At 40.5% G+C, this 20790-nt stretch overlaps 1 protein-coding gene across 6 annotated transcripts in view; it reads right to left on the bottom strand.

The window, feature by feature from the left end:
- Positions 1 to 20790, bottom strand: part of LAMA2 (laminin subunit alpha 2) — a 557898-nt gene that overhangs the window by 122616 nt on the left and 414492 nt on the right. For all 6 annotated transcript variants that reach the window (XM_060753336.2, XM_060753340.2, XM_060753339.2 and 3 more), the window contains 3 exons: positions 18392 to 18534; positions 17811 to 17909; positions 3062 to 3173 (listed from right to left, as the gene is read on the bottom strand). In XM_060753336.2, coding sequence (XP_060609319.2) covers positions 3062 to 3173; positions 17811 to 17909; positions 18392 to 18534 — 354 coding nt within the window. The remainder of the gene's footprint in view (positions 1 to 3061; positions 3174 to 17810; positions 17910 to 18391; positions 18535 to 20790) is intronic.

Raw genomic sequence — 20790 nt, forward strand, 5'->3', positions numbered from 1 at the left:
GCCTCTTTGGTGATAGCAGCAAAAGCTTTCCTGAAAATAATTCGTGACATTTTTCTTTCCAGTCTTTTTGAAGACCCTTTTATTTATCCAGGATTTTGTTTTCATGTAATGTAGTACTTTTAGTATTAAACAACATGCTGATGCTACATTACATACAAAGTATGTATTTGTTTTATTTGTTGCCAGCTTCTTTGAGTCCCAAACTAGAAAAACACGTGAAACATAGTCTGATACATATCAGGTCTGTCATCTGAAGGTGGGAGAGCTTTATGCCTCTTCTCAGCCACTAAGTATTTAAAAACTGCTTTTCTTCCATAGGATTTTAAAAAAAAGAAAACCATGCAGGAAAGACAATTTTATAATTGAAACCAGGTAAGAGGATCTGAATGTGCTTTTGGATCCAAATGTGCTTTTGGATTTTGTTTTAAAACAACCCTAGTATTTCATGTAGCTTAGCCCTCTATTAAAATATTGCATTCCAAAGTTTGTTAGCTTGAATATATTTTATTGTTTCAATATTTCTTCTTAATTTAGTTACATTTTTGTGATGCACTCAGATTTTTTGTTGTGGGATGGTGGAAATAAGCAAACAAAACATTAAAAAATCAAACTAGAAAAGACCTTGAGAATGTAACAGTGGTGCCTTTCATATTCCATTGCTTAACCTGATCCCCTAGTGGTGCAATGGGTTAAACTCTTGTGCCAGCAGGACTGCTGACCAATAGGTCAGCAATTCAAATATGAGTAGAGTGGGTTGAGCTTTTTCTGTCAGTTCTGGCTACTCATGTGGGGACATGAGAGAGGCCTCACACAAGGATGGTTAAACATCCAAAATCCAGGTGTCCCCTGGGCAACGTCCTTGCAGACGGCCAGTTCTCTCACACCAGAGGTGACTTGCAGTTTCTCAAGTTGCTCCTGACATACATACAAAAAAACAAAACAAAACAAAAACCTGATCTAAGGGCAATTTCACGCATGCGTCTTTACTCTCAACGCCTCTTTAAAAACAAACTCAAACAACAGATTTTTTTTGTTTTTAGAAGGAAAGATAATTGGATTTACAGTGTTCCCTCACTTATCATGGGTGTTATGTTCCAGGACCATCTGCGATAAGTGAAAATTCGCGAAGCAGGGACACTATATTTATTTTAATATTTGTACATTATTTTAGTAGTTATACACTACTAATGTCAGGGGGAAAATCTTTTCCTTTACCTTATAAACAAAATCCTTCAATTCTTCAATCGCTGCCTCTTGCTCCTCTGCTTGCTCAGGGTTAGCCCCGCCACTGAATGGGAAGCCTGCCTGTGTGCGCACATGTTTTGCAGCACTTGGTGTGTGCATGCACTCCAGCCAGCACTGCCTGACTGTGGGCTCCTGGCAGCAGCTCCTCCTCTTTCCTCCTCTCTCTTTCTCCCAACAGACCCTCCTCCTACTCTTCTTCCTCTTCCTTTTGGCCCCAGGCTCTCCGTGCCCCTTCATCAATTGGAGGGCACAACTTGAGTCCTTCCCAGGGCCACTTGTACAATGTTCCCTCACTTATCCCTGACTTATCCACCCAATCAACACCTCCAGAGTCACTTCTGGGGCTGCAGTGGCACAGTAGGCCACACTTCGTGACCAGTAGGCCTTCCACGCTCTGCTTCACACCCAGCCCACACACCAAACTCCCTTTCTGAGGCCCACTGGCTGCCAGGCCGAGCCACTCGCCACCCACCACCATGTTAATAATGTAATGTAAATATTTTACATTAATATTTATTTAAAAATTATGAAACAGCGAGTCCGGGTCCGCAAAAAGAGAACCACGAAGTAGCAAGGAATTACTATAATCCATTTTGTTCCCTCTCAATCTCATCAAAGAGCTGGATGATGATATTTATGACTGCTTATTCTGAAAGAGCGTTCCATATTTGTATATAGTATGTGTCTAATGTGCACACAAATAGGTAAATTAAAATCTGGAGAAGATGTAGAACAGAATTAAAATGAAAAAGAATCAAATTAAAAAGCACAGGCAATGAACTTCTTAGAAGGACAACATCTTCATCTTGCCCAGTTTTTATGACTCCTATGCAGACTCCTGTTAAAGTTAACACCTGCTGCTTCTCTCTTTCTCTCTCTTTCTCTCTCAGTGGCTTTCACTAGCATCTTGAAGTTCTGACAATTGAATCCCTTACAGAGATACAGCTAGCTGAGTCTCAGGACATGTGGCAATTTCTGTTTCAAAGATATCAACACTGAATTACAAGCTTATCTTAGATAGGTGCAGGGCTTTCATGAAAATAAAAGATGCTTTCAGCCCCATAAAACTTGTCTTTGTTTTGTGAAGCACTTCCAGTAATTTGCTAGCATTTTAATAAATAAAAGGAACGGTGTAACTGTAATACACAAACACTGTGACATGCTGATTTGATCCAAGAGTATGAAAAAGCAAACTATGCTAAACAAAAGGAATATGTGACAAAATCCCTTAAGAAAAAGATCTTTCTCGCTTATTTCACCATTTAAGCATGAATGTACAATAACAATATGCGCTTCTGTACATGCATGGCTAGTAGTAATTTGCAAACAGGAAGAAACAGCTGTTCACTTATAGCAAGTAGTAACTTATTTTTAAAGCCATTCTGAGCAATTAAAGATGTACTCTTAATGCACCACACAGAATACTTAAACTACACAGAGTCTTTTCTTATTTTGCTCTTAAATGAAAATAAACATGAGCAAAGCTGAAACTGCCCATTAGTTATATAATCATAATAGCTCTTCTTCAGAAATAAATCCAAAATGTTCCTGAAGGAACCCATTCCATGTTTTTTTTGTTATTCTGTGCTCATAATTGCCTGTTTATCCAAGTTGTAGCAAAATACAGCCTATAGATTGGAGGAAATATACAATTACTTGGCTGTAGCTCCTCCAATTTCACATCTTTGAAGCCCAGTGTTTTGAGTAACTGACTCCTTTCAGTTCATGTTCAATGCATTGTGTATTATTCTTTCCAGAATGTGTTGCTTCATTTTGCTTGAGAAACTATTGGCATTTCCTCCCCTTTCCCCAATACCTTCTGCAGCCTGGAGGGTGCCCTTGATGAACTGTCCAAGCAGCTTCGCTCTCTCATTAGTTGTCTCAGCATCCTGTCTGGTTTGCTCTCCATCTGCTGTCACCTTGGTCGCCTGGCGATACAGATTAAAGAAAAGTGTAATTAATGAACATGACAAGGAGATACTCCATCTGTCTGAAGTTACTTGGAAACCTTACCTCAAGCAAAAGGCAATCAATAAATTATTGATCAGATAGACTGGAAGTGACACATACTCTTCCCCAAGTACACAATTACATTTTATTACTACTTCACCCATTAAAGAGCCATCAGAGGCTTCATTCTGAGTTCTTAGAAAGCACAGTGGACACGGCTCTACTCATGGCCAAGCCTAAACTAAACACTGCTGCTACAATGAAACTCCTTTGATATTGGACTTTTATTAAGAACTTCTATAGCATTGATTTTAAAGCCACCAAAGTAGACTTATAAATCATGCCTTGATATTCCACAGTCTCTTTTACATAATAATCATTATAATACAATAAAATAAGAATATGAAAATAATACAAAGGAGGTCAAAACAGTAGCAGCAGCCTCACAACTCACATACTCTCTTTGCTCAACTGCAATCTCACTTTCACCAGCATGGGTAGAAGTGACTGGTTTAACTGGGAAATTCCGGGATGTTTGCTGTTTGTTGGTGCTATTTACCATAAAGTAATGAGTTCCTCTGATACTGGGAGATTAAACCTTACTTTCATATGGTCTAAACTGCAGGTCCACCTATATCCAAGCAATAGGGGATGTCATGGATCATTCACTTCTTTGGGGAATAGCAAAGGAGTGCACCATAACTGCCCTGAGTCAGTGATTAGAGGGAAAAAAATATTCACTACTACATCTTAAAATGTTTTTGTGTTATCAAGCAATGTTTAGGACACATCTAATTACAACTCTCAACTAGAACAGAATCAATTGAACTTAAGAGTTGATTTATGTACGTTCCCATTGATTCAGTAGATTAACTTTAGATGGGACTAACAACTGGATTTATGCCTTTATCCCAAAGTTGTTTTGGTTAAACATCTTTTAGTTTTTCCATTGCAACTTCTCAGTCTATCATGTACCCAGAGTGGTCGAGGAAGGGGGGACAGGCAGGAAGGGGGGACAGGAGGGTGGGGAGTAAGAAAGTTCAAAATTTGCAATTAGTATGATTTAAAGATTGGGATGGGGGAGAGAAACAAATGGATTGTAGCATATATTAATGGAAGTGCCTCTTTAATTTACATCTCCCATGGTCTGAAGAGGATTTCTCCCCATACCATACATACTTAACCAACCAGGAACACGGAAATAAAATGGCATTGTGATAGCAATTCCTTGTAAACAATTTAGGCCTTTGGTTATAGATTACAACAAACAGTATCATACAATGGAATCTCTTAATTTTGTAATCTTGATATGCAATTAAATAGACTCTTAGATGAGGATAGACAGAATTATTTATAGAATCATAGAATCATAGAATCAAAGAGTTGGAAGAGACCTCATGGGCCATCCAGTCCAACCCCCTGCCAAGAAGCAGGAATATTGCATTCAAATCACCCCTGACAGATAGCCATCCAGCCTCTGTTTAAAAGCTTCCAAAGAAGGAGCCCCCACCACACTCCAGGGCAGAGCATTCCACTGCTGAATGGCTCTCACAGTCAGGAAGTTCTTCCTCATGTTCAGATGGAATCTCCTGTCTTGTAGTTTGAAGCCATTGTTTCGTGTCCTAGTCTCCAGGGAAGCAGAAAACAAGCTTGCTCCCTCCTCCCTGTGGCTTTCTCTCACATATTTAAACATGGCTATCATATCTCCTCTCAGCCTTCTCTTCTTCAGGCTAAACATGCCCAGCTCCTTAAGCCACTCCCCATAGGGCTTGTTCTCCAGACCCTTGATCATTTTAGTCGCCCTCCTCTGGACACATTCCAGCTTGTCAATATCTCTCTTGAATTGTGGTGCCCAGAATTGGACACAATATTCCAGGTGTGGTCTAACCAAAGCAGAATAGAGGGGTAGCATGACTTCCCTAGATCTAGACACTATACTCCTATTGATGCAGGCCAAAATCCCATTGGCTTTTTTTTTGCTACCACATCACATTGTTGGCTCATGTTTAACTTGCTGTCCACGAGGACGCCAAGATCTTTTTTACACATACTGCTCTCGAGCCAGGCATTGTCCCCCATTCTGTATCTTTGCATTTTGTTTTTCCTGCCAAAGTGGAGTATCTTGCATTTGTCACTGTTGAACTTCATTTTGTTAGTTTTGGCCCATCTCTCTAATCTGTCAAGATCCTTTTGAATTCTGCTCCTGTCTTCTGTAGTATTGGCTATCCCTCCCAATTTGGTGTCGTCTGCAAACTTGATGATCATGCCTTCTAGCCCTTCATCTAAGTCATTAATAAAGATGCTGAACAGGACCAGGACCAGGACAGAACCCTGCGGCACACTTGTCACTTCTTTCCAGGATGAAGAGGAAGCATTGGTGAGCACCCTCTGGGTTTGTCCATTTAACTAATTACTGATCCACCTCACTGTAGTTTTGCCTAGCCCACATTGGACTAGTTTGTTTGCCAGAAGGTTATGGGGGACTTTGTCGAAAGCCTTACTGAAATCCAGGTACACTACATCCATGGCATTCCCTGCATCTATCCAGCTTGTAAGTGACTATGAACACATAGTATGACTATGAACACATAGTGTGTGATCACATAGTACAGGAATTGGGACTATTTGGCCTTCCATATTTTTGAAGGATCAAACGGTCTCACAAACCCTAGCAGATATAGCCAATGCAAACAGACGATAGAAAGTAAGGTTGCTTACCTGTAATCATGTTTCTTCTAGTGGTAACTGTGAAATTCACACCTGTGGTATTTCCCTGCGTCCACGCAGCTGACTCGGATCTTTCTTGAAAGCTTTTCCTAATTAGGGACTCCAGCCCCGCCCATCTACTCCTAATAAAGCCAGGCAGCGGGGCTTGGAGCCTTAATTCCGTACCGCGAAAGACAGTCGGAGATAAAAGGCATGACAGAATGTGGGGAGGATGGGCAGGTTGTGTGAATTTCACAGTTACCACTAGAAGAAACATGATTACAGGTAAGCAACCTTACTTTCTTCTGCGTGGTACTGTGAAATCCACACCTGTGGTAGACTAGCGAGCAGTCCCATGGATGGTGGGTGTCATGCTAGTGCAGAAAAAAGTACTGCTCTCCCAAAAGCCGTCTCCTTCTTGGCAGCTAAATCCAATTTATAATGGGAGACAAAAGTATGCGGTGTTGACCATATGGCCACCCGACAGATATCATGCAGAGGCACACTGTGCAAAAAAAAAAAAAAAACATGGAGGCTGCCAATGCTCTAGTGGAATGAGCATGGATCTGAACAGGTAAGTCCAGTCCTGCCATTTCACAAGCTAGCCGGATAGCTGCAACTATCCAGGCCGCCACCTCTGGGTAGAAACAGGAAGGCCCACAGTATCCCTACGGTACTTAACAAAAAGTTGTAGTGACTTCCGTAATGGAGCTGTGCGGTGGACATAAAAAGCAAGAGCCCTCCGCACATCAAGAAGGTGCAAAGACTGCTCCAGGGGAGTAGAAGGATTTGGAAATAAGGTTGGAAGGACAATGTCCTGAGACATATGAAACTATGATGCTGCCTTAGGTAAGAAGGAAATGTCTGTGCCCAGCATGACATCCTTATGAAATTTCAGGTAAGGACTATCGACTCAAGAGCCATAAGCTCGCTAGCGCGACAAGCAAAAGTAATAGGCACTAAAAATGCCGTTTTCCATGATAGATGGAACATGTCAGAAGTGGCCATTGGCTCAAATGGTGGTTTCGTAAGGGCGAAAAGAACAACCTCCAACCTCCAAGAGGGGGGACAGGCCTACTTGGGGCCAGAAATTTCTAAAGCCTTGCAGAAATCTCTTTAGAAGAGGATCGGATAAAGGAGAGGTAAGAGAATGCTCACTTCTAAACGGATCTATATTTGCCAGATTGACCTTCAAGAATAATAATGAGAGTCCTGAATCTGACAGAGAGATCAAAAAATCCAGGAGGAGGGAAGTGGAAGCAGACAGAGGCTGAACCCCTTGCTTTTGTGAAAAAATGCAAAAATGATACCACTTACAAATGTAACAATGTTTAGTGGCAGGTCTCAGGGCAAGGTCCAAAATGCCCTTTACTGGTTGAGAGAGGGCTGAGGCTGGAGCTGCCATGCCGTCAACCGGAACTGAATGATCTGGGAGTACGGGACTGGGCTGTTGCCCATAGCCAGCAAGTCTGGCCTGAGTGGCAACTGAATGTAACAGCTGCCTGCAAGTTGGAGCAGAATGACAAACCATGGCTGGCGAGGCCACCATGGTGTGATGAGAATGCAATCTACCTGCTCTGCTTGAAGACGAGAGACCACGCTGGACAGCACTGGCAATAGTGGAAAGATGTACAGGAGGGTGGATGTCCAATCCAGGAGGAAGGCATCTCCCAACAGCCTGTCTGGTGGAGGCAAGACGTGCTCCAAAGAATTGGCACTTCATGTTGGCGGGAGAGGCAAACAAGTCCAGAAGGGGAGTGTGCCATCTGACAAAGAGTTCCCATGCCTGGGAAGGATGAAGGGACCATTAGTGGTCAGTATAAACTGTCTGACTGAGAGAGCCAGCAAGAGAGTTCTTGATGAATGGCACTGATGGTTATGGTATACCAGTCCCAGATTCTGATGATGAGGGCAAGCAAATCACAATCGTGGTGGTGGTGGTAAGCTGGACAATACTGTCCATAAGCAAATGACAGATAAGGTGCAGTGCCATTTCTACTGCGAGTAACTCCAAACAGTTGATGTGCTCCATGCGCTCTATGGCCGCCTAAGGACCATGGATGGTGTGACCCTTGAGGTGAGCTCACCACACTGAGAGGGAAGTGTCGGTTGCTAACATCGCCCACACAGAGATTGGAGCGATGAGTCCACTAGCTGAGAGACCTGTGGATGGCTAGAGGGACAATGACACATTCATTGGGCTCATCCTGCATGGGATGAAGTGCCCGAAGAAACCAATTCTGGAGAGGCCGAAGGTGCAAACAGGAGAAAGGAGTGGCAGCTGTGGCGAATGCCATGTGTCCCAAAAAGCACTGGACATCCTTGGCATGGATGTATGGCGTCTGCCAGACTCAAAGAGCTAATGAATGCAGATTCAGAAACCTGTCTGCTAGCAAGTAGGCCCTTGCATGCCAAGAGTCCAATACAGGCCCATGAATTGGTTGTTTGGATAGGCTGAAGAAGAGATTTTACCTTGTTGATAAAAAGACCAAGCGTCTGCTATAAAGACAGAGTAAAGTGAATGTTCCTCTGTAGATACTCACAGGACTGTGCACCAGCAACCAGCCAGAAATATAGGGGTAAACTACTACCCCGTGCACCCAGGGATGAACCGGCATACAGCCATCTCCTTAGTAACACCTGTGGAGCTGTGGAGATACCAGAATGAAGAACTTGAAATGAAAAAGCCTGACCCATGTCTTGCTGGATAACAGAGGGAGGATGGTTGGTAATGACAATACCTGAAATTTGCAATATGCAATATATGCATAAAATCCTGTAAGGTCCAAACCTGGCCAAAGCCCACTGCCTTTATTGGAAACCAAAAAACAGCTGGGGAAAAGGAAAAAGAAGGAAACATAGAAAGATGTAAAGAAGCTACTGCTCCTTTTGAAACAAAGTAATTACCTCCTGCTAGAACACAGGAGGAGGAGTGGCCTGTAGAGTCCCTACTGGGGACAGTTTGAAAAATTCAATTGCATAAACATGCTCTGTAATCTCCAACACCCATGAGTGAGAAGAGATCTAATGCCATGCATCTAAAAATGATGAGGTGGAGCTCCAAAAACTGGAGCTGAAGGGTTGGAGGCTATGAAAGAAGAGAAAATGCATGCGAAAAAACTATTGGCCCTGATCTACTTCTTCCCTTTAGTTTGTTGTCACCCCTGGATAATTAAGCTGAGGGGCTGGCCACCACAATCTAGGCTAGATTGTGGTAAAAAGCCAAACTTAGAAGCAGGCTATGTTCTGCCATGGGCAGTTATCCTGCCATTGCCCTGCCTTCTTTGGAGAGGGTAGAGGATCTACACATGCTGGTGGATGGCTGCTGCAACAGCAGCAAACACCTTAGTACTGTATCGGTGCTGTGCTTAGCCGTAGCGTTGTGATGAGAAGCTAAGGTGAGATACTACTGACAGAAAGCCCTTGGGATCTGTTGATGTTGTAGGGGAAGAAGATCCAAATAAGGTGCTGAGCTAAGCCACAAGAGCACCTGATAGGCTGCCATACAAGCATGGTAATGAATCATGCAAGTGAGTAGGCTAGCAGTGGGGTGGATCTTCTTATCACAGTGGATTAAACAACTTTGACCACAATAAAGTTCAGTTTAGTAGGCTTAACTAACCACTCTGCTGAAGAGGTGCGTATGCAGTAAAGTGCATTTACAAACTTAGAAATTCCAGACACAGATACAGGAGTTGCCCTTTGTTTTTCTCCAAGCTTAAGCGAATATGGAAGTGCTGGGAGAACTGTACTTGGAGCTTGTTTCTGCTGTTGCTCAACTGAGAAAAGCAGATCCTCTAAGCAATCAAGGAGGAAAAATTAGGTAACACATCCCCTAAGGAAGCTGGGATGGAAAAGTCCTCCTCAAGAGTAGGAGAAATCTGCTACTCATAGGAGTCAGAATCTACATCAGACTCATTGACTGGTTGCAGCTGAAGGAAGCACCAGAATGAGCTTAGGAAAAATTTTTAATAAACTCCTGAAAACCAAAAGAAGGGACTACAAATCCTTGAAAAGGAAAGGAGGGTGCAGTTTGCCTATGCAAAAGAGTAGCAACCTACCTGTTGAGGCATGGGCCAAGTGGAGATGGGGCCCAAAAGAGACAGTACTTACAGTCTGAGCCGTCACTGAAGCTCCCAGGCAGCATGACGCAGAGGGAGGATAGTAGCCCGAAGGCTCCTCCAAGGAGTTATATTCCATGGGCTTAGACCCAAAGCCTTGGCAGCCATCACTAACACAGGTGGCGTGGCTACCTTGAGCCTCCCCCTCCTGAGGGGGGCAAAAGCATGGCAGGAATTGTTGCAACCTGAAGGCCCCTCCAAGGCGTTATATGCCATGGGCGTGGAGGCAAAGCCTTGGCTAGCCATCACTCACATAGGTGGCGTGGCTGCCTTCAGCCTCCCCTCCCCTGAGGGGGGCAAAAGCATGGCAGGAATTGTTGCAACCCAAAGGCCCCTCCAAGGCGTTATATGCCATGGGCATGGAGGCAAAGCCTTGGCTAGCCATCACTCACACAGGTGGCGTGGCTGCCTTGAGCCTCCCCTCCTCTGAGGGGGGCAAAATCATGGCAGGAATTGTTGCAACCCAAAGGCTCCTCCAAGGCGTTATATGCCATGGGCGTGGAGGCAAAGCCTTGGCTAGCCATCACTCACACAGGTGGCGTGGCTGCCTTGAGCCTCCCCTCCCCTGAGGGGGGCAAAAGCATGGCAGGGATCGTTGCAGCGTCCACTGCCTGCTGGGGTAAATGGGGCAGGGAAAGCACGGGCAGTGAGAGCAAGCTGTCCTTAAAAAACAGAGACAGCTGAGAGGCGTGGCTGCAACCCAAAACAAAGTTATTGGCACAAAGCCACAGTGGCAGTTTGTTGCCACAAGCTCTACCAGTTCCTGGGTCTGTAAGGGGTGGTAGGCTGGTAAAAGTCTTCTTCCCTCCTGCTTTCTGAGCGAGGGGAACAGAAGAAACAGAAGGTAAGTTACTGCCCATTGCCAAAGGCAAAAAAGTCTGCGCCTCAGAGGACACAGCATTTTTTTTTAAGAGGAAGGGAGTGGGTTTGTCCTCCCACTAGCCTAAATAGAATAAACAAAGGTCCCAGAACACAAGTTGGAATTGCTGTCTGTTAGAGTAGTCAAACTGGAGTCCTTGAGTCAAACCAATAGTTGTTTTAGAAGAGAACACCGAGTTGTTGCTGCTTTCGCGGACAAAAGGAATTAAGGCTCCAAGCCCCGCTGCCTGGCTTTATTAGGAGTAGATGGGCGGGGCTGGAGTCCCTAATTAGGAAAAGCTTTCAAGAAAGATCCGAGTCAGCTGCGTGGACGCAGGGAAATACCACAGGTGTGGATTTCACAGTACCACGCAGAAGAAGCTAGAATCCAGCAACATCTAGAGCAGAGCTTCTTAATCTGTGAATCCCGACCTCAATTGGGGTCCTCATAGCTCAATGTCAGGGTTGCAAAAGGCTTCCTCTTCTCTGCCCCCCATAGACAAGGTGCCATATTTTGATTGCAATAGGATGGGCCCGTAATATTCACTGTATTTTACTTCAGGGGTTTGATTTTTATGTACTTGGAAGGAAGGCATGTCCTAATTGTTATTGCTGTGGTGCAATTGTTCCTCAATATCCATGTATTTAACTATCTGATATTAAAAAAAAAGTTTGATTTATATACAGCTATTTTTTATATATCCTGGGGTCACATAAATGTTTCTTGGGAAAAAGGGATCACAAGTTGAAAAAGTGTAAGAAGCCGTGATTTAGAAGACTGCGCAATCCCTGTCCAAGTTCATTCCCTGCATAAAAATCACATGCTCTTCTAAGCACAAAAGGCAAAAAGGACAGCAAGAAACATATTTCCAGATTGTCCCCTCTTTTTTCACTGTTTTCCAAGAGCCATTTAAACCTCCTCTATTGAATCGTGCACTTAAGCACAGCTTTCTTTACCACTAGATGTCACACTTTATACTAGTATAGTCCTCTCTTAGATTACCTAACAAAATCCCAACTTCTGCACAGTTTGGAGTCTTTAGTAATAAAAAAGAATAACAAACAACAGAGGTGTTCTCTCAAGATAATTTTACCTCCTACAAAATAAAGACATTTTTAATAACAAATTTCCTCCTTCCATTTGATAGGACCTAAGTCATAAATGAAATTCAATTTTAACTCAGTATTTTCTACCTCTTGCTGTGCCTTGGTTAGATTAGAAACTAAAATGAACTAAAGTTTTTTTTAATTTCCTGAGTATGAACCAATATTGATACAAATAAAGAAGACAAATTATGGCAAAAGGAAGTCCCCTTCTACGCTTTCTTTTTGTACTTTATAGATTTATACATAAAAATTGAGAGTAAGAGAGAAATTACCATGGTTCGTTCTATTTGGCTGCCTGTTATGAGCTGCCAATCAGAGAGAAACAAAATCATTCCAAAACCTTTTGGTACCCAGAACTAAAGAAAGGGCTTGAAAGAAATACTTGTTATTGTACCTGACCAAATTCATTGTACCTGACCAAATACCCTTAGGTCTGTATTTCAGGATAAATGTTTTCCTCATGCTTCTATCATCTGTAGGTTCAGTTCCTTCCCTACTGATTTCTGTCTACTAAGAGTGAAAAGAAGAACTGTCCCTATTCACACCTCTTAATTCTAGCTTTATGAATTACTGAAATCCATTAATGGATTATTTCTCTCTGTTCTACATGTTCAGTTCTTCAAGCTGGCAAAGCCTCACTGAATCAGTGACTTCTATGCTTCTGTCAACCCCTTCTCCAATTTATGTGTTGCTGTTGTTCATTCGTTCAGTCATCTCCGACTCTTCGTGACCTCATGGACCAGCCCACGCCAGAGCTCCCTGTCGGCCGTCACCACTCCCAGCTCCTTCAAGGTCAGTCCAGTCACTTCAAGGATGCCATCCATCCATCTTGCCCTTGGTCGGCCCCTCTTCCTTTTACCTTCCACTTTCCCCAGCATCATTGTCTTCTCTAGGCTTTGCTGTCTCATCATTTTGTGGCCAAAGTACTTCAACTTTGTCTCTAGTATCCTTCCCTACAATGAGCAGTCGGGCTTTATTTCCTGGAGGATGGACTGGTTGGATCTTCTCGCAGTCCAAGGCACTCTCAGAACTTTCCTCCAACACCACAGTTCAAAAGCATCTATCTTCCTTCGCTCAGCCTTCCCTAAGGTCCAGCTCTCACATCCGTAGGTTACTACAGGGAATACCATGGCTTTGACTAGGCGGATCTTTGTTGCCAGTCTGATGTCTCTACTCTTTACTATTTTATCGAGACTGGACATTGCTCTCCTCCCAAGAAGTAAGCGTCTTCTGATTTCCTGGCCACAGTCTGCATCTGCAGTAATCTTTGCACCTAGAAATACAAAGTCTGTCACGGCCTCCACATTTTCTCCCTCTATTTTCCAGTTGTCAATCATTCTTGTTGCCATGATCTTGGTTTTTTTGATGTTTAGCTGCAACCCAGCTTTTGCGCTTTCTTCTTTCACCTTGATTAGAAGGCTCCTCAGCTCCTCCTCCCTTTCGGCCATCAGAGTGGTGTCATCTGCATATCTGAGGTTGTTAATGTTTCTTCCAGCAATTTTCACCCCAGCTTTGCATTCATCAAGCCCCGCACATCGCATGATGTGTTCTGCATACAAGTTAAAAAGGTTGGGTGAGAGTATGCAGCCTTGCCATACGCCTTTCCCAATCTTGAACCAGTCTGTTGTTCCGTGGTCAGTTCTGACTGTTGGTACTTGGTCCTTGTACAGATTCCTCAGGAGAGAGACAAGGTGGCTTGGTATGCTCATCCCACCAAGGACTTGCCACAATTTATTATGATCCACACAGTCAAAGGCTTTAGAATAGTCAATGAAGCAGAAATAGATGTTTTTCTGAAACTCCCTGCCTTTCTCCATTATCCAGCGGATATTGGCAATCTGGTCTCTCGTTCCTCTGCCTTTTCTAAACCCAGCTTGAACATCTGGCAACTCTCACTCCATGTATTGCTGGAGTCTTCTTTCCAATTTATGTACAGGGATTTAAAAAGAGGTATTCAAATTTATCATATTTTTCACTCTCTACAAAATAATATGGCTGTCACTTATTCCTTAAATGTAGGTTTTTGAGCCTTGTGCGAGCTGTCTAGTGTAGACAATTACTCCTAGAAGCCCCAGGCAGTGTGGCTACTGGTATAGTCTTTTGAGAATTCAAGCCTGAGATGTCGGGGACTGCTATAGTTACAGTTATAGACAGACTATGTAGAACAGGAGTACACTGAAATATGCATATATTTTCATTCCTGTTTCTGAACAGAAGTTGGAAGGAATCACTATCATAATTGAGGATACAGGTTTCAAATTGTACTTAGATCTACATTAGGCAGAATGAGAAGATTGTTATGAATGTGTTATAGGACTCCAGTGCACTCATCATCACAAACTGCGAGAAAGGACAGTAAATGATGTTTATTTCTCCTAAATATTTAAGGAAGATGCTCATTTTTTCAACCCAGAAATACTTTATACAGCATATAAAATTCTCCAAAATAAAAAGCCACTAAACTTCAATAATCAGTGCCTAAAAACATGGTGCAATAAAAGCCATGAAAACAAAGATGTGAACAGCAGATATACAAAAAATTACTAGAGTGGAATAAGGGAACAAATGAGGAAAAAGAATATATGAAAAGGTGGAAAGAAAATATCGGAAAAACTATATAAAAAAGAGAAATGGGAAGAAATTTGGATTAGGAAATTGAAAAACTTATATGCATTTGATTTAAAAGAAAACTGGATAAAAATATCACATAGATGGTATATGACCCCTCATAAATTAGGGAAGTGCTATAAAATGCCAATACAGAATGCTGGAAATGTAGAAAGATAGAGAGTACATATTTTCACATGTGGTGGACTTGCGAAAAAGCAAAGATATACTAGAAGAGAATACAAGAGAGATTACAAAAAAATGTTAGATATAGACATTCACCTAAAACCTGAACTATTCCTTCTGGGAATGACGGAACAAAAAATGGAGAATATAGACAATTACTGTGGCTATAATTTGCTACGCAAAACTATGGAAAAAACAAGAAGTACCAGAAATAGAAGACTGGCTAGAAAAAGTTCTCAATATCAGAAACATGGACAGACTTACCTATATGCTATCAAAATACAAAGATACACCGATAAAAGAGACAAATTGGTAGAAAGTTACAGAATACTTAAAAGATAAAAATTATAAGACAATAGTATAAACTCAAGGAATTAACCCCATCTGAAAGAAGGAGAGTAGGATTGACCAAAGGAAAATAAGAGAGAAAGATAGAGGAAGAGGGGAAAGGAGGACACCTCACAGAAGATACTCTGGAAGCCACAAAGAAAAAGCTAAACTTATTTTCTTTCTTTCTTTCTTTCTTTCTTTCTTTCTTCTTCTTTATCCCTTTTTTATTTTTTTATTTTTTTTCTTTCCATTTTCTTTCAAGGACTTTTAGATTTTAATCATGTTATAGAAAATCTCAATAAAGATATTATATATAACAAGAAAATAGTTAAGCCACTGTAATTAGGGTATGGTGGTTAATGCAATGGGACTAGTATATAGGTTGTAGTTATACTGAATAAGTTTGATGAGATTTGTATGTTGAAGAACAGATGGTGGTTTGGAGAGTATGTTGGAGAATTGCTGCTGTGAGTGAGGAAGAAGAAACTGTAATGTTACATTTTGTATATACTTTGTATGCTGCTGCAACAAAGGAGAAAGAAAAGCCTACAACTTTATTTTTTTATAACTGGTTTCTAAACTGGAACTAATAGAGTCACTTCCACAAGAACAGAAGTGTTTTGACTGCATACATAGAGCCCCTGGGAGTTATCAGATATCTTTCTTCAAAATATATGCTGAATCAGAACTAGGGAGATACCCTTTTCAGTGAATGCAACTATCTCCTGAAGAAGGCCCATCTCACCACTTGTGTAAAAGTCTTCCATAGGATGGCCAAAACCCTCCTTTTAAATTCTTTTTCCTCTATTTTTTGGAAGTTGTTTTAATTGCCACAGTTAACACAGCAATGGCTTCTAAAACATATATTTAAATATATTCCTGATATTTCACCATTTTATGTGAGTTTGTCACAGTGCACGAGCTATGAAAAGAGGAGGGTAAGAAACACATTATTATTATTATTTTACTGACACAACCACAGTATGTCACAGTAAATGAGGTCTATATGCTGGATTTTGTATTATTGTTATTATTGTTATTGTTATTATTATTATTATTAACAATCTTGGGGTAGCTAGCTTGAGAGCTGTGAGCACAGAAAAACTGGGCCAGCCAAGGACACTTTGCTGCCCGAAATGTACAACTCAATGGAGCCCCTACCCATCCTATATTCAGAAAACAGTTGGACAGCAACTGGATGGTCAATTAATAGGGTAGTTACCTGCTTTGCACATGAGAAGCAGGCTGTTCAAGCGGACCCAGGAAAATCCTTGCAGTAAAGGCAGATGGGAATAGCTGCAAGCTTCACAAGGACCAGGTGTAAGGTTGGTGCCAAAAGAGTGTCTTCTATTAAATGAGGCTGCCTTACTCTGTTTAATCAGGGTATGGGCAATCCTAGGGGTCTCTCTGTGTGTGTGTGTGTGTGTGTGTGTGTCTGTGTCTGTGGGGAGGTTCTATTTGTCTGTACATAAAATCATTTCTGAAATATTTTATCATTCCTTTTGTGAAAATGGATAAAAAAGGATTTAAAAAGAGATTCAGAGACCATTCAACCACCAAGAAAGGGAACATAAAAGTAGTTGTGTATGTGGTTATGTGGTTTAAACTAGATTGCGGCAATAGAGTCAAGAAATGGGGTGTTTAACCTTTCTGCCCCATGCCATTTTCTCCAATCAAAATAATGCTTCTGCTCCCACTTGTTATTAACCCAGTTGGAAGAAAAAGAGAATGGCTATTTGGTGTCTTTTCCTCAGCAAGATTAATAGCAGTGGGAGGGGGACATGGAGAGATGAATTTCAATTGGGGAGAATTTGAAGATGAATAGATAAAACACCTTCACAGTCTGTGGGACAGACCAATGATGTGAGATGCAAAAGTTTATCTATGGTTTATGTTTTCATTTGATACCCATTCCGATTGGTCATTTAAGCTTTTCATGAATGAATTAAGATGGCCAAACCCACCTACACTTAACTTTTAAAAACTTAAGTTGCAACATCAACCAATCGTTTTATTTATATGAATGATGCAAGACTACATACCCTTGGCCCTTCATATTCACATAGATTCAACCATCCATGGCTTGAAAATATTTTTTTAAAAATTCTGAAAGGCAAACTTTGACCTTCCCATTTTATATAAAATAAACCATTTTTATGTCATTGTGCAGTATAGGATAGTACTTGAGCATCTGCAGATTTTGGTATCCAAGAGGGACAGCAGTGTGTATGTGTGTCCTGAAACCAAACTTGAACAAATATCAAGGGCCAGCTGTATTTAATATGTAAACCAGTTGTTTGATTTTAAATTTGAGTATACTGATTGAATCTCCTACAAACAGCTAACAATAAATAATATTGTTGTGCAGTATGCTCTTGACTAGCAGTGCCACTAGAACCAGGCATGCTTAGATACACAGATTTCTAAACTGATAACATTACAATGTAATTTCAAAGTCAATTTTAATCAATAAGGGCCAGCCCTGATAATACTGGTATATTATGTCACATTACATCCTTGGACTGGATCATACAACTCTGGAAAACATTTTTATTACCAGCACATTCTGCATCACTTTGTTTATACAGACATTACTAAAATAGCAAAGAACGGAACTGAAACCATGTTACTGTAATAATATAAAATATAGGTCCTGAAAACCGCTTTCCCTTGAATTCAGGAGGCATCATTTGGACTCACCCTTGTCAAAAGCTCATCCATTTCTGTCACAAGAGTATCCAAATTCTTCTGTGCTAACCGAAGCCGTCTCTCTGGTGCTTGCTGAGGTGACAGTAAATGCTAAGAGGAGAGCGGTGAACATTTTATACCATGGTTTGCAGAAATAATGGTAAAATATAACATTATAATTGTATTACTGTGCAACTCTCAATTACTATATATAAAACATTCTTATGTAACAGAACAAGTATACATCCACTTGTTTGGTTATACAAGATATGGGCAAGTTAAATTTGTGAAGTGGTTTATTTGCTTTAGAAAATATTAGGAGCATTATGTTACATTAGCATACATGCTTCATCACAATTTTAATAATTAATTACCTGCCATTGAAAGGTGTAAACATTAATTACTGCTGCATATTTTACATATTATTCCTCCCAAAAATGAATGGCAGTATCTGTTTAGTCAGTGTGGCAAGGCTAAAATAAACATTCCTTCATCCCACCCACTGCACAACTAAGCAAATGACATGTGCTGATAAAAATACGTGTAATTGCCCATGTGCCACTTTTTGAGAACTGAAATGGTTTGGAATATACCTTTAATTCTTGGGTTGTATTTTCAAAAGAATAAAGCATTTTATATGGCGGATGAAGCGGGCCACTCAGGTTGACACTCAGAACCATCTGGTTTAGTTTATCCAAGTCCCGAAGAAGGACTCCAGTGCACTCATCATCACAAACTGTGAGAAAGGACAGTAAATGTTTATTTCTCCTAAATATTTAAGGAAGATGCTCATTTTTTTTAACCCAGAAATACTTTATACAGCGTATAAAATTCTCCAAAATAAAAAGCCACTAAACTTCAATAATCAGTGCCTAAAAACATGGTGCAATAAAAGCCATGAAAACAAAGATGTGAACAGCAGATGGAGATAAACAGACATTTAATTGTGAACAACTTGCTAAAGAGACAGCATGATATAAAATATTATTTGTAGAAGCACTCAGTATACGGCTTATACATTCACATGCATCCACACAAAAATCCACAGGCACAATTCAAAGAAGTTTAATGTCTTGAATAGATTTGGTTGAAGAGAGGTAACAGAGGGATCAGAGGTCAGAAACAATATCACCAAGGAAAAGTGTGTATGTCTCTCTATCTGAATTTAATTTCAATTGTCAATCATAACTGAGTTATTTGATCAGGAATAGGCAGCTAGGACCCCTTCAGATATTTTTTGACTGCAACTCTCATTATCACCATGACTACAACTCTCAAGCACCATGTATCCTACATCTGAATTAGTCAATGGTTTCATGGAATATGGGAAGCCTGAACACAGTGTGATGGAGGAGAAAATGGTGGCATTATCTAAGGATTTCATCCCACACAGTAAAACCAGTGTTTTTACACATTTAGAAAATTGGCAACTCATAGTGCCCTTCACATCACACAAGCTTCAGCCATGGGGTTGAGGTGTTTTGCTATTCCTAAAGTGTTGGATAAATCCTAAAGAAAATGGAAAAAGAAGGAGGTGTGATGGAGGTAGGAAAATAATCCATTTAATTTCCAAAGGGGGCTTTGCAAAGCTTAAAGGAAAACTAACAATACCAAACACTTTACTTATTACATAGGATGAAGTCCTAAATATAATGGAGATAATTCTGGGCTTAAGAGAGAGAAAGATTAAAAAAATAAAAATAGGATCTTGATAAATGATCTAACAGATTCAGAGTTCAAATCTTAGATTGTTTGAAGTAATTGTTGGCACAGGAAAATTAATAACTTTGTCACCTGTAATAAAAGGCTGATTTTTAAAATAACATTATTTTAAAGTGCCACAATATCATTGGAAGTATCTACGGTCATCATTTAATGAAAATATGAGACCCAATTTAAATTGTGCTATCAAGACCAAACATACAAACATTTGTTGTAATATTCCACACGCTGGAGTCTGATGCACATTTTCTGTCTGCCAGGGATTTGTTTCTTTAGTCAAGGGGAAACAATGTCTTCATCCAGATGAGCATTGAAATCTGATTTACTTGTTTTTCTACAAACCACTATTCTTCACAAGCTAAGAGTTCTTCAGCTCATGCTGAAAGAGTAAATTTCAGCATGAGGAAGGGGCATATGAGACTCAGAAGGATTTTCTTTCTAGGTGTCTTCTCTATTGATAATTCTAGCTTCTGATGCTTCTGGTGGTATAAGATGTAGCTAACTCCTTTAGGAAACCCATTAAATGGTGACTTGAGATGAGAGCAAAATATTCTGGAATCATATTTTGGTAGACCCTACTGAATATAATACATATCAGACAGTTTCAGGAAGGGTGATACTCTCTATTTCATATGTATGCCAGGCTGACAGAATATTCAGGTAATGCTGGCTTTCTTTTATAAGATAATCCAAGGTGTTTTTGCAGTCTAAACACCATATCCCTGTTCTTTCTGCTTTTTGCTAGATTAGAAGTTTTTATCCTTTCATATTTAAACATTATACAAATTTTGTGTTCCTATAAATGCATTCAACATTACTTTTACAATTTATTTACATCTTCTTTCTTTCTTTCTTTCTTTCTTTCTTTCTTTCTTTCTTTCCAATTTACTGTTCTGGTCCTGTGCATACCAAACTGATAGGATACTCAGCCAAGAGTGTTCTTTTCAATACAATAATGTTAATGTATTTTTGCATTCTGAATAGTGAGAATGTAATGGTTTGTTGGACGTTTCCAGCTTTTCAATTTGGGAAAGAATTGCATGAAGAGGAATTAGCAATTCATTTGTTTTAAAAAATCTCTATGCACTGACACAATATCTTGCAGGTTTTCATGTTTAACATATAAGAATAATCACACTAATCTACGAGGGTGGTCTACTAATACTGAGCGAATGAATGTGAAGTATATAAATACTAGGTATTATTATAAAGTCTTATATGAATGGTATTTGCATATGTTCTCCAGTCAACTTCATCTATTTCAAAAATT

Source organism: Anolis sagrei, chromosome 1 (assembly GCF_037176765.1).
Source record: "Anolis sagrei isolate rAnoSag1 chromosome 1, rAnoSag1.mat, whole genome shotgun sequence".
In the NCBI taxonomy this organism is placed as follows: domain Eukaryota; kingdom Metazoa; phylum Chordata; class Lepidosauria; order Squamata; family Dactyloidae; genus Anolis; species Anolis sagrei.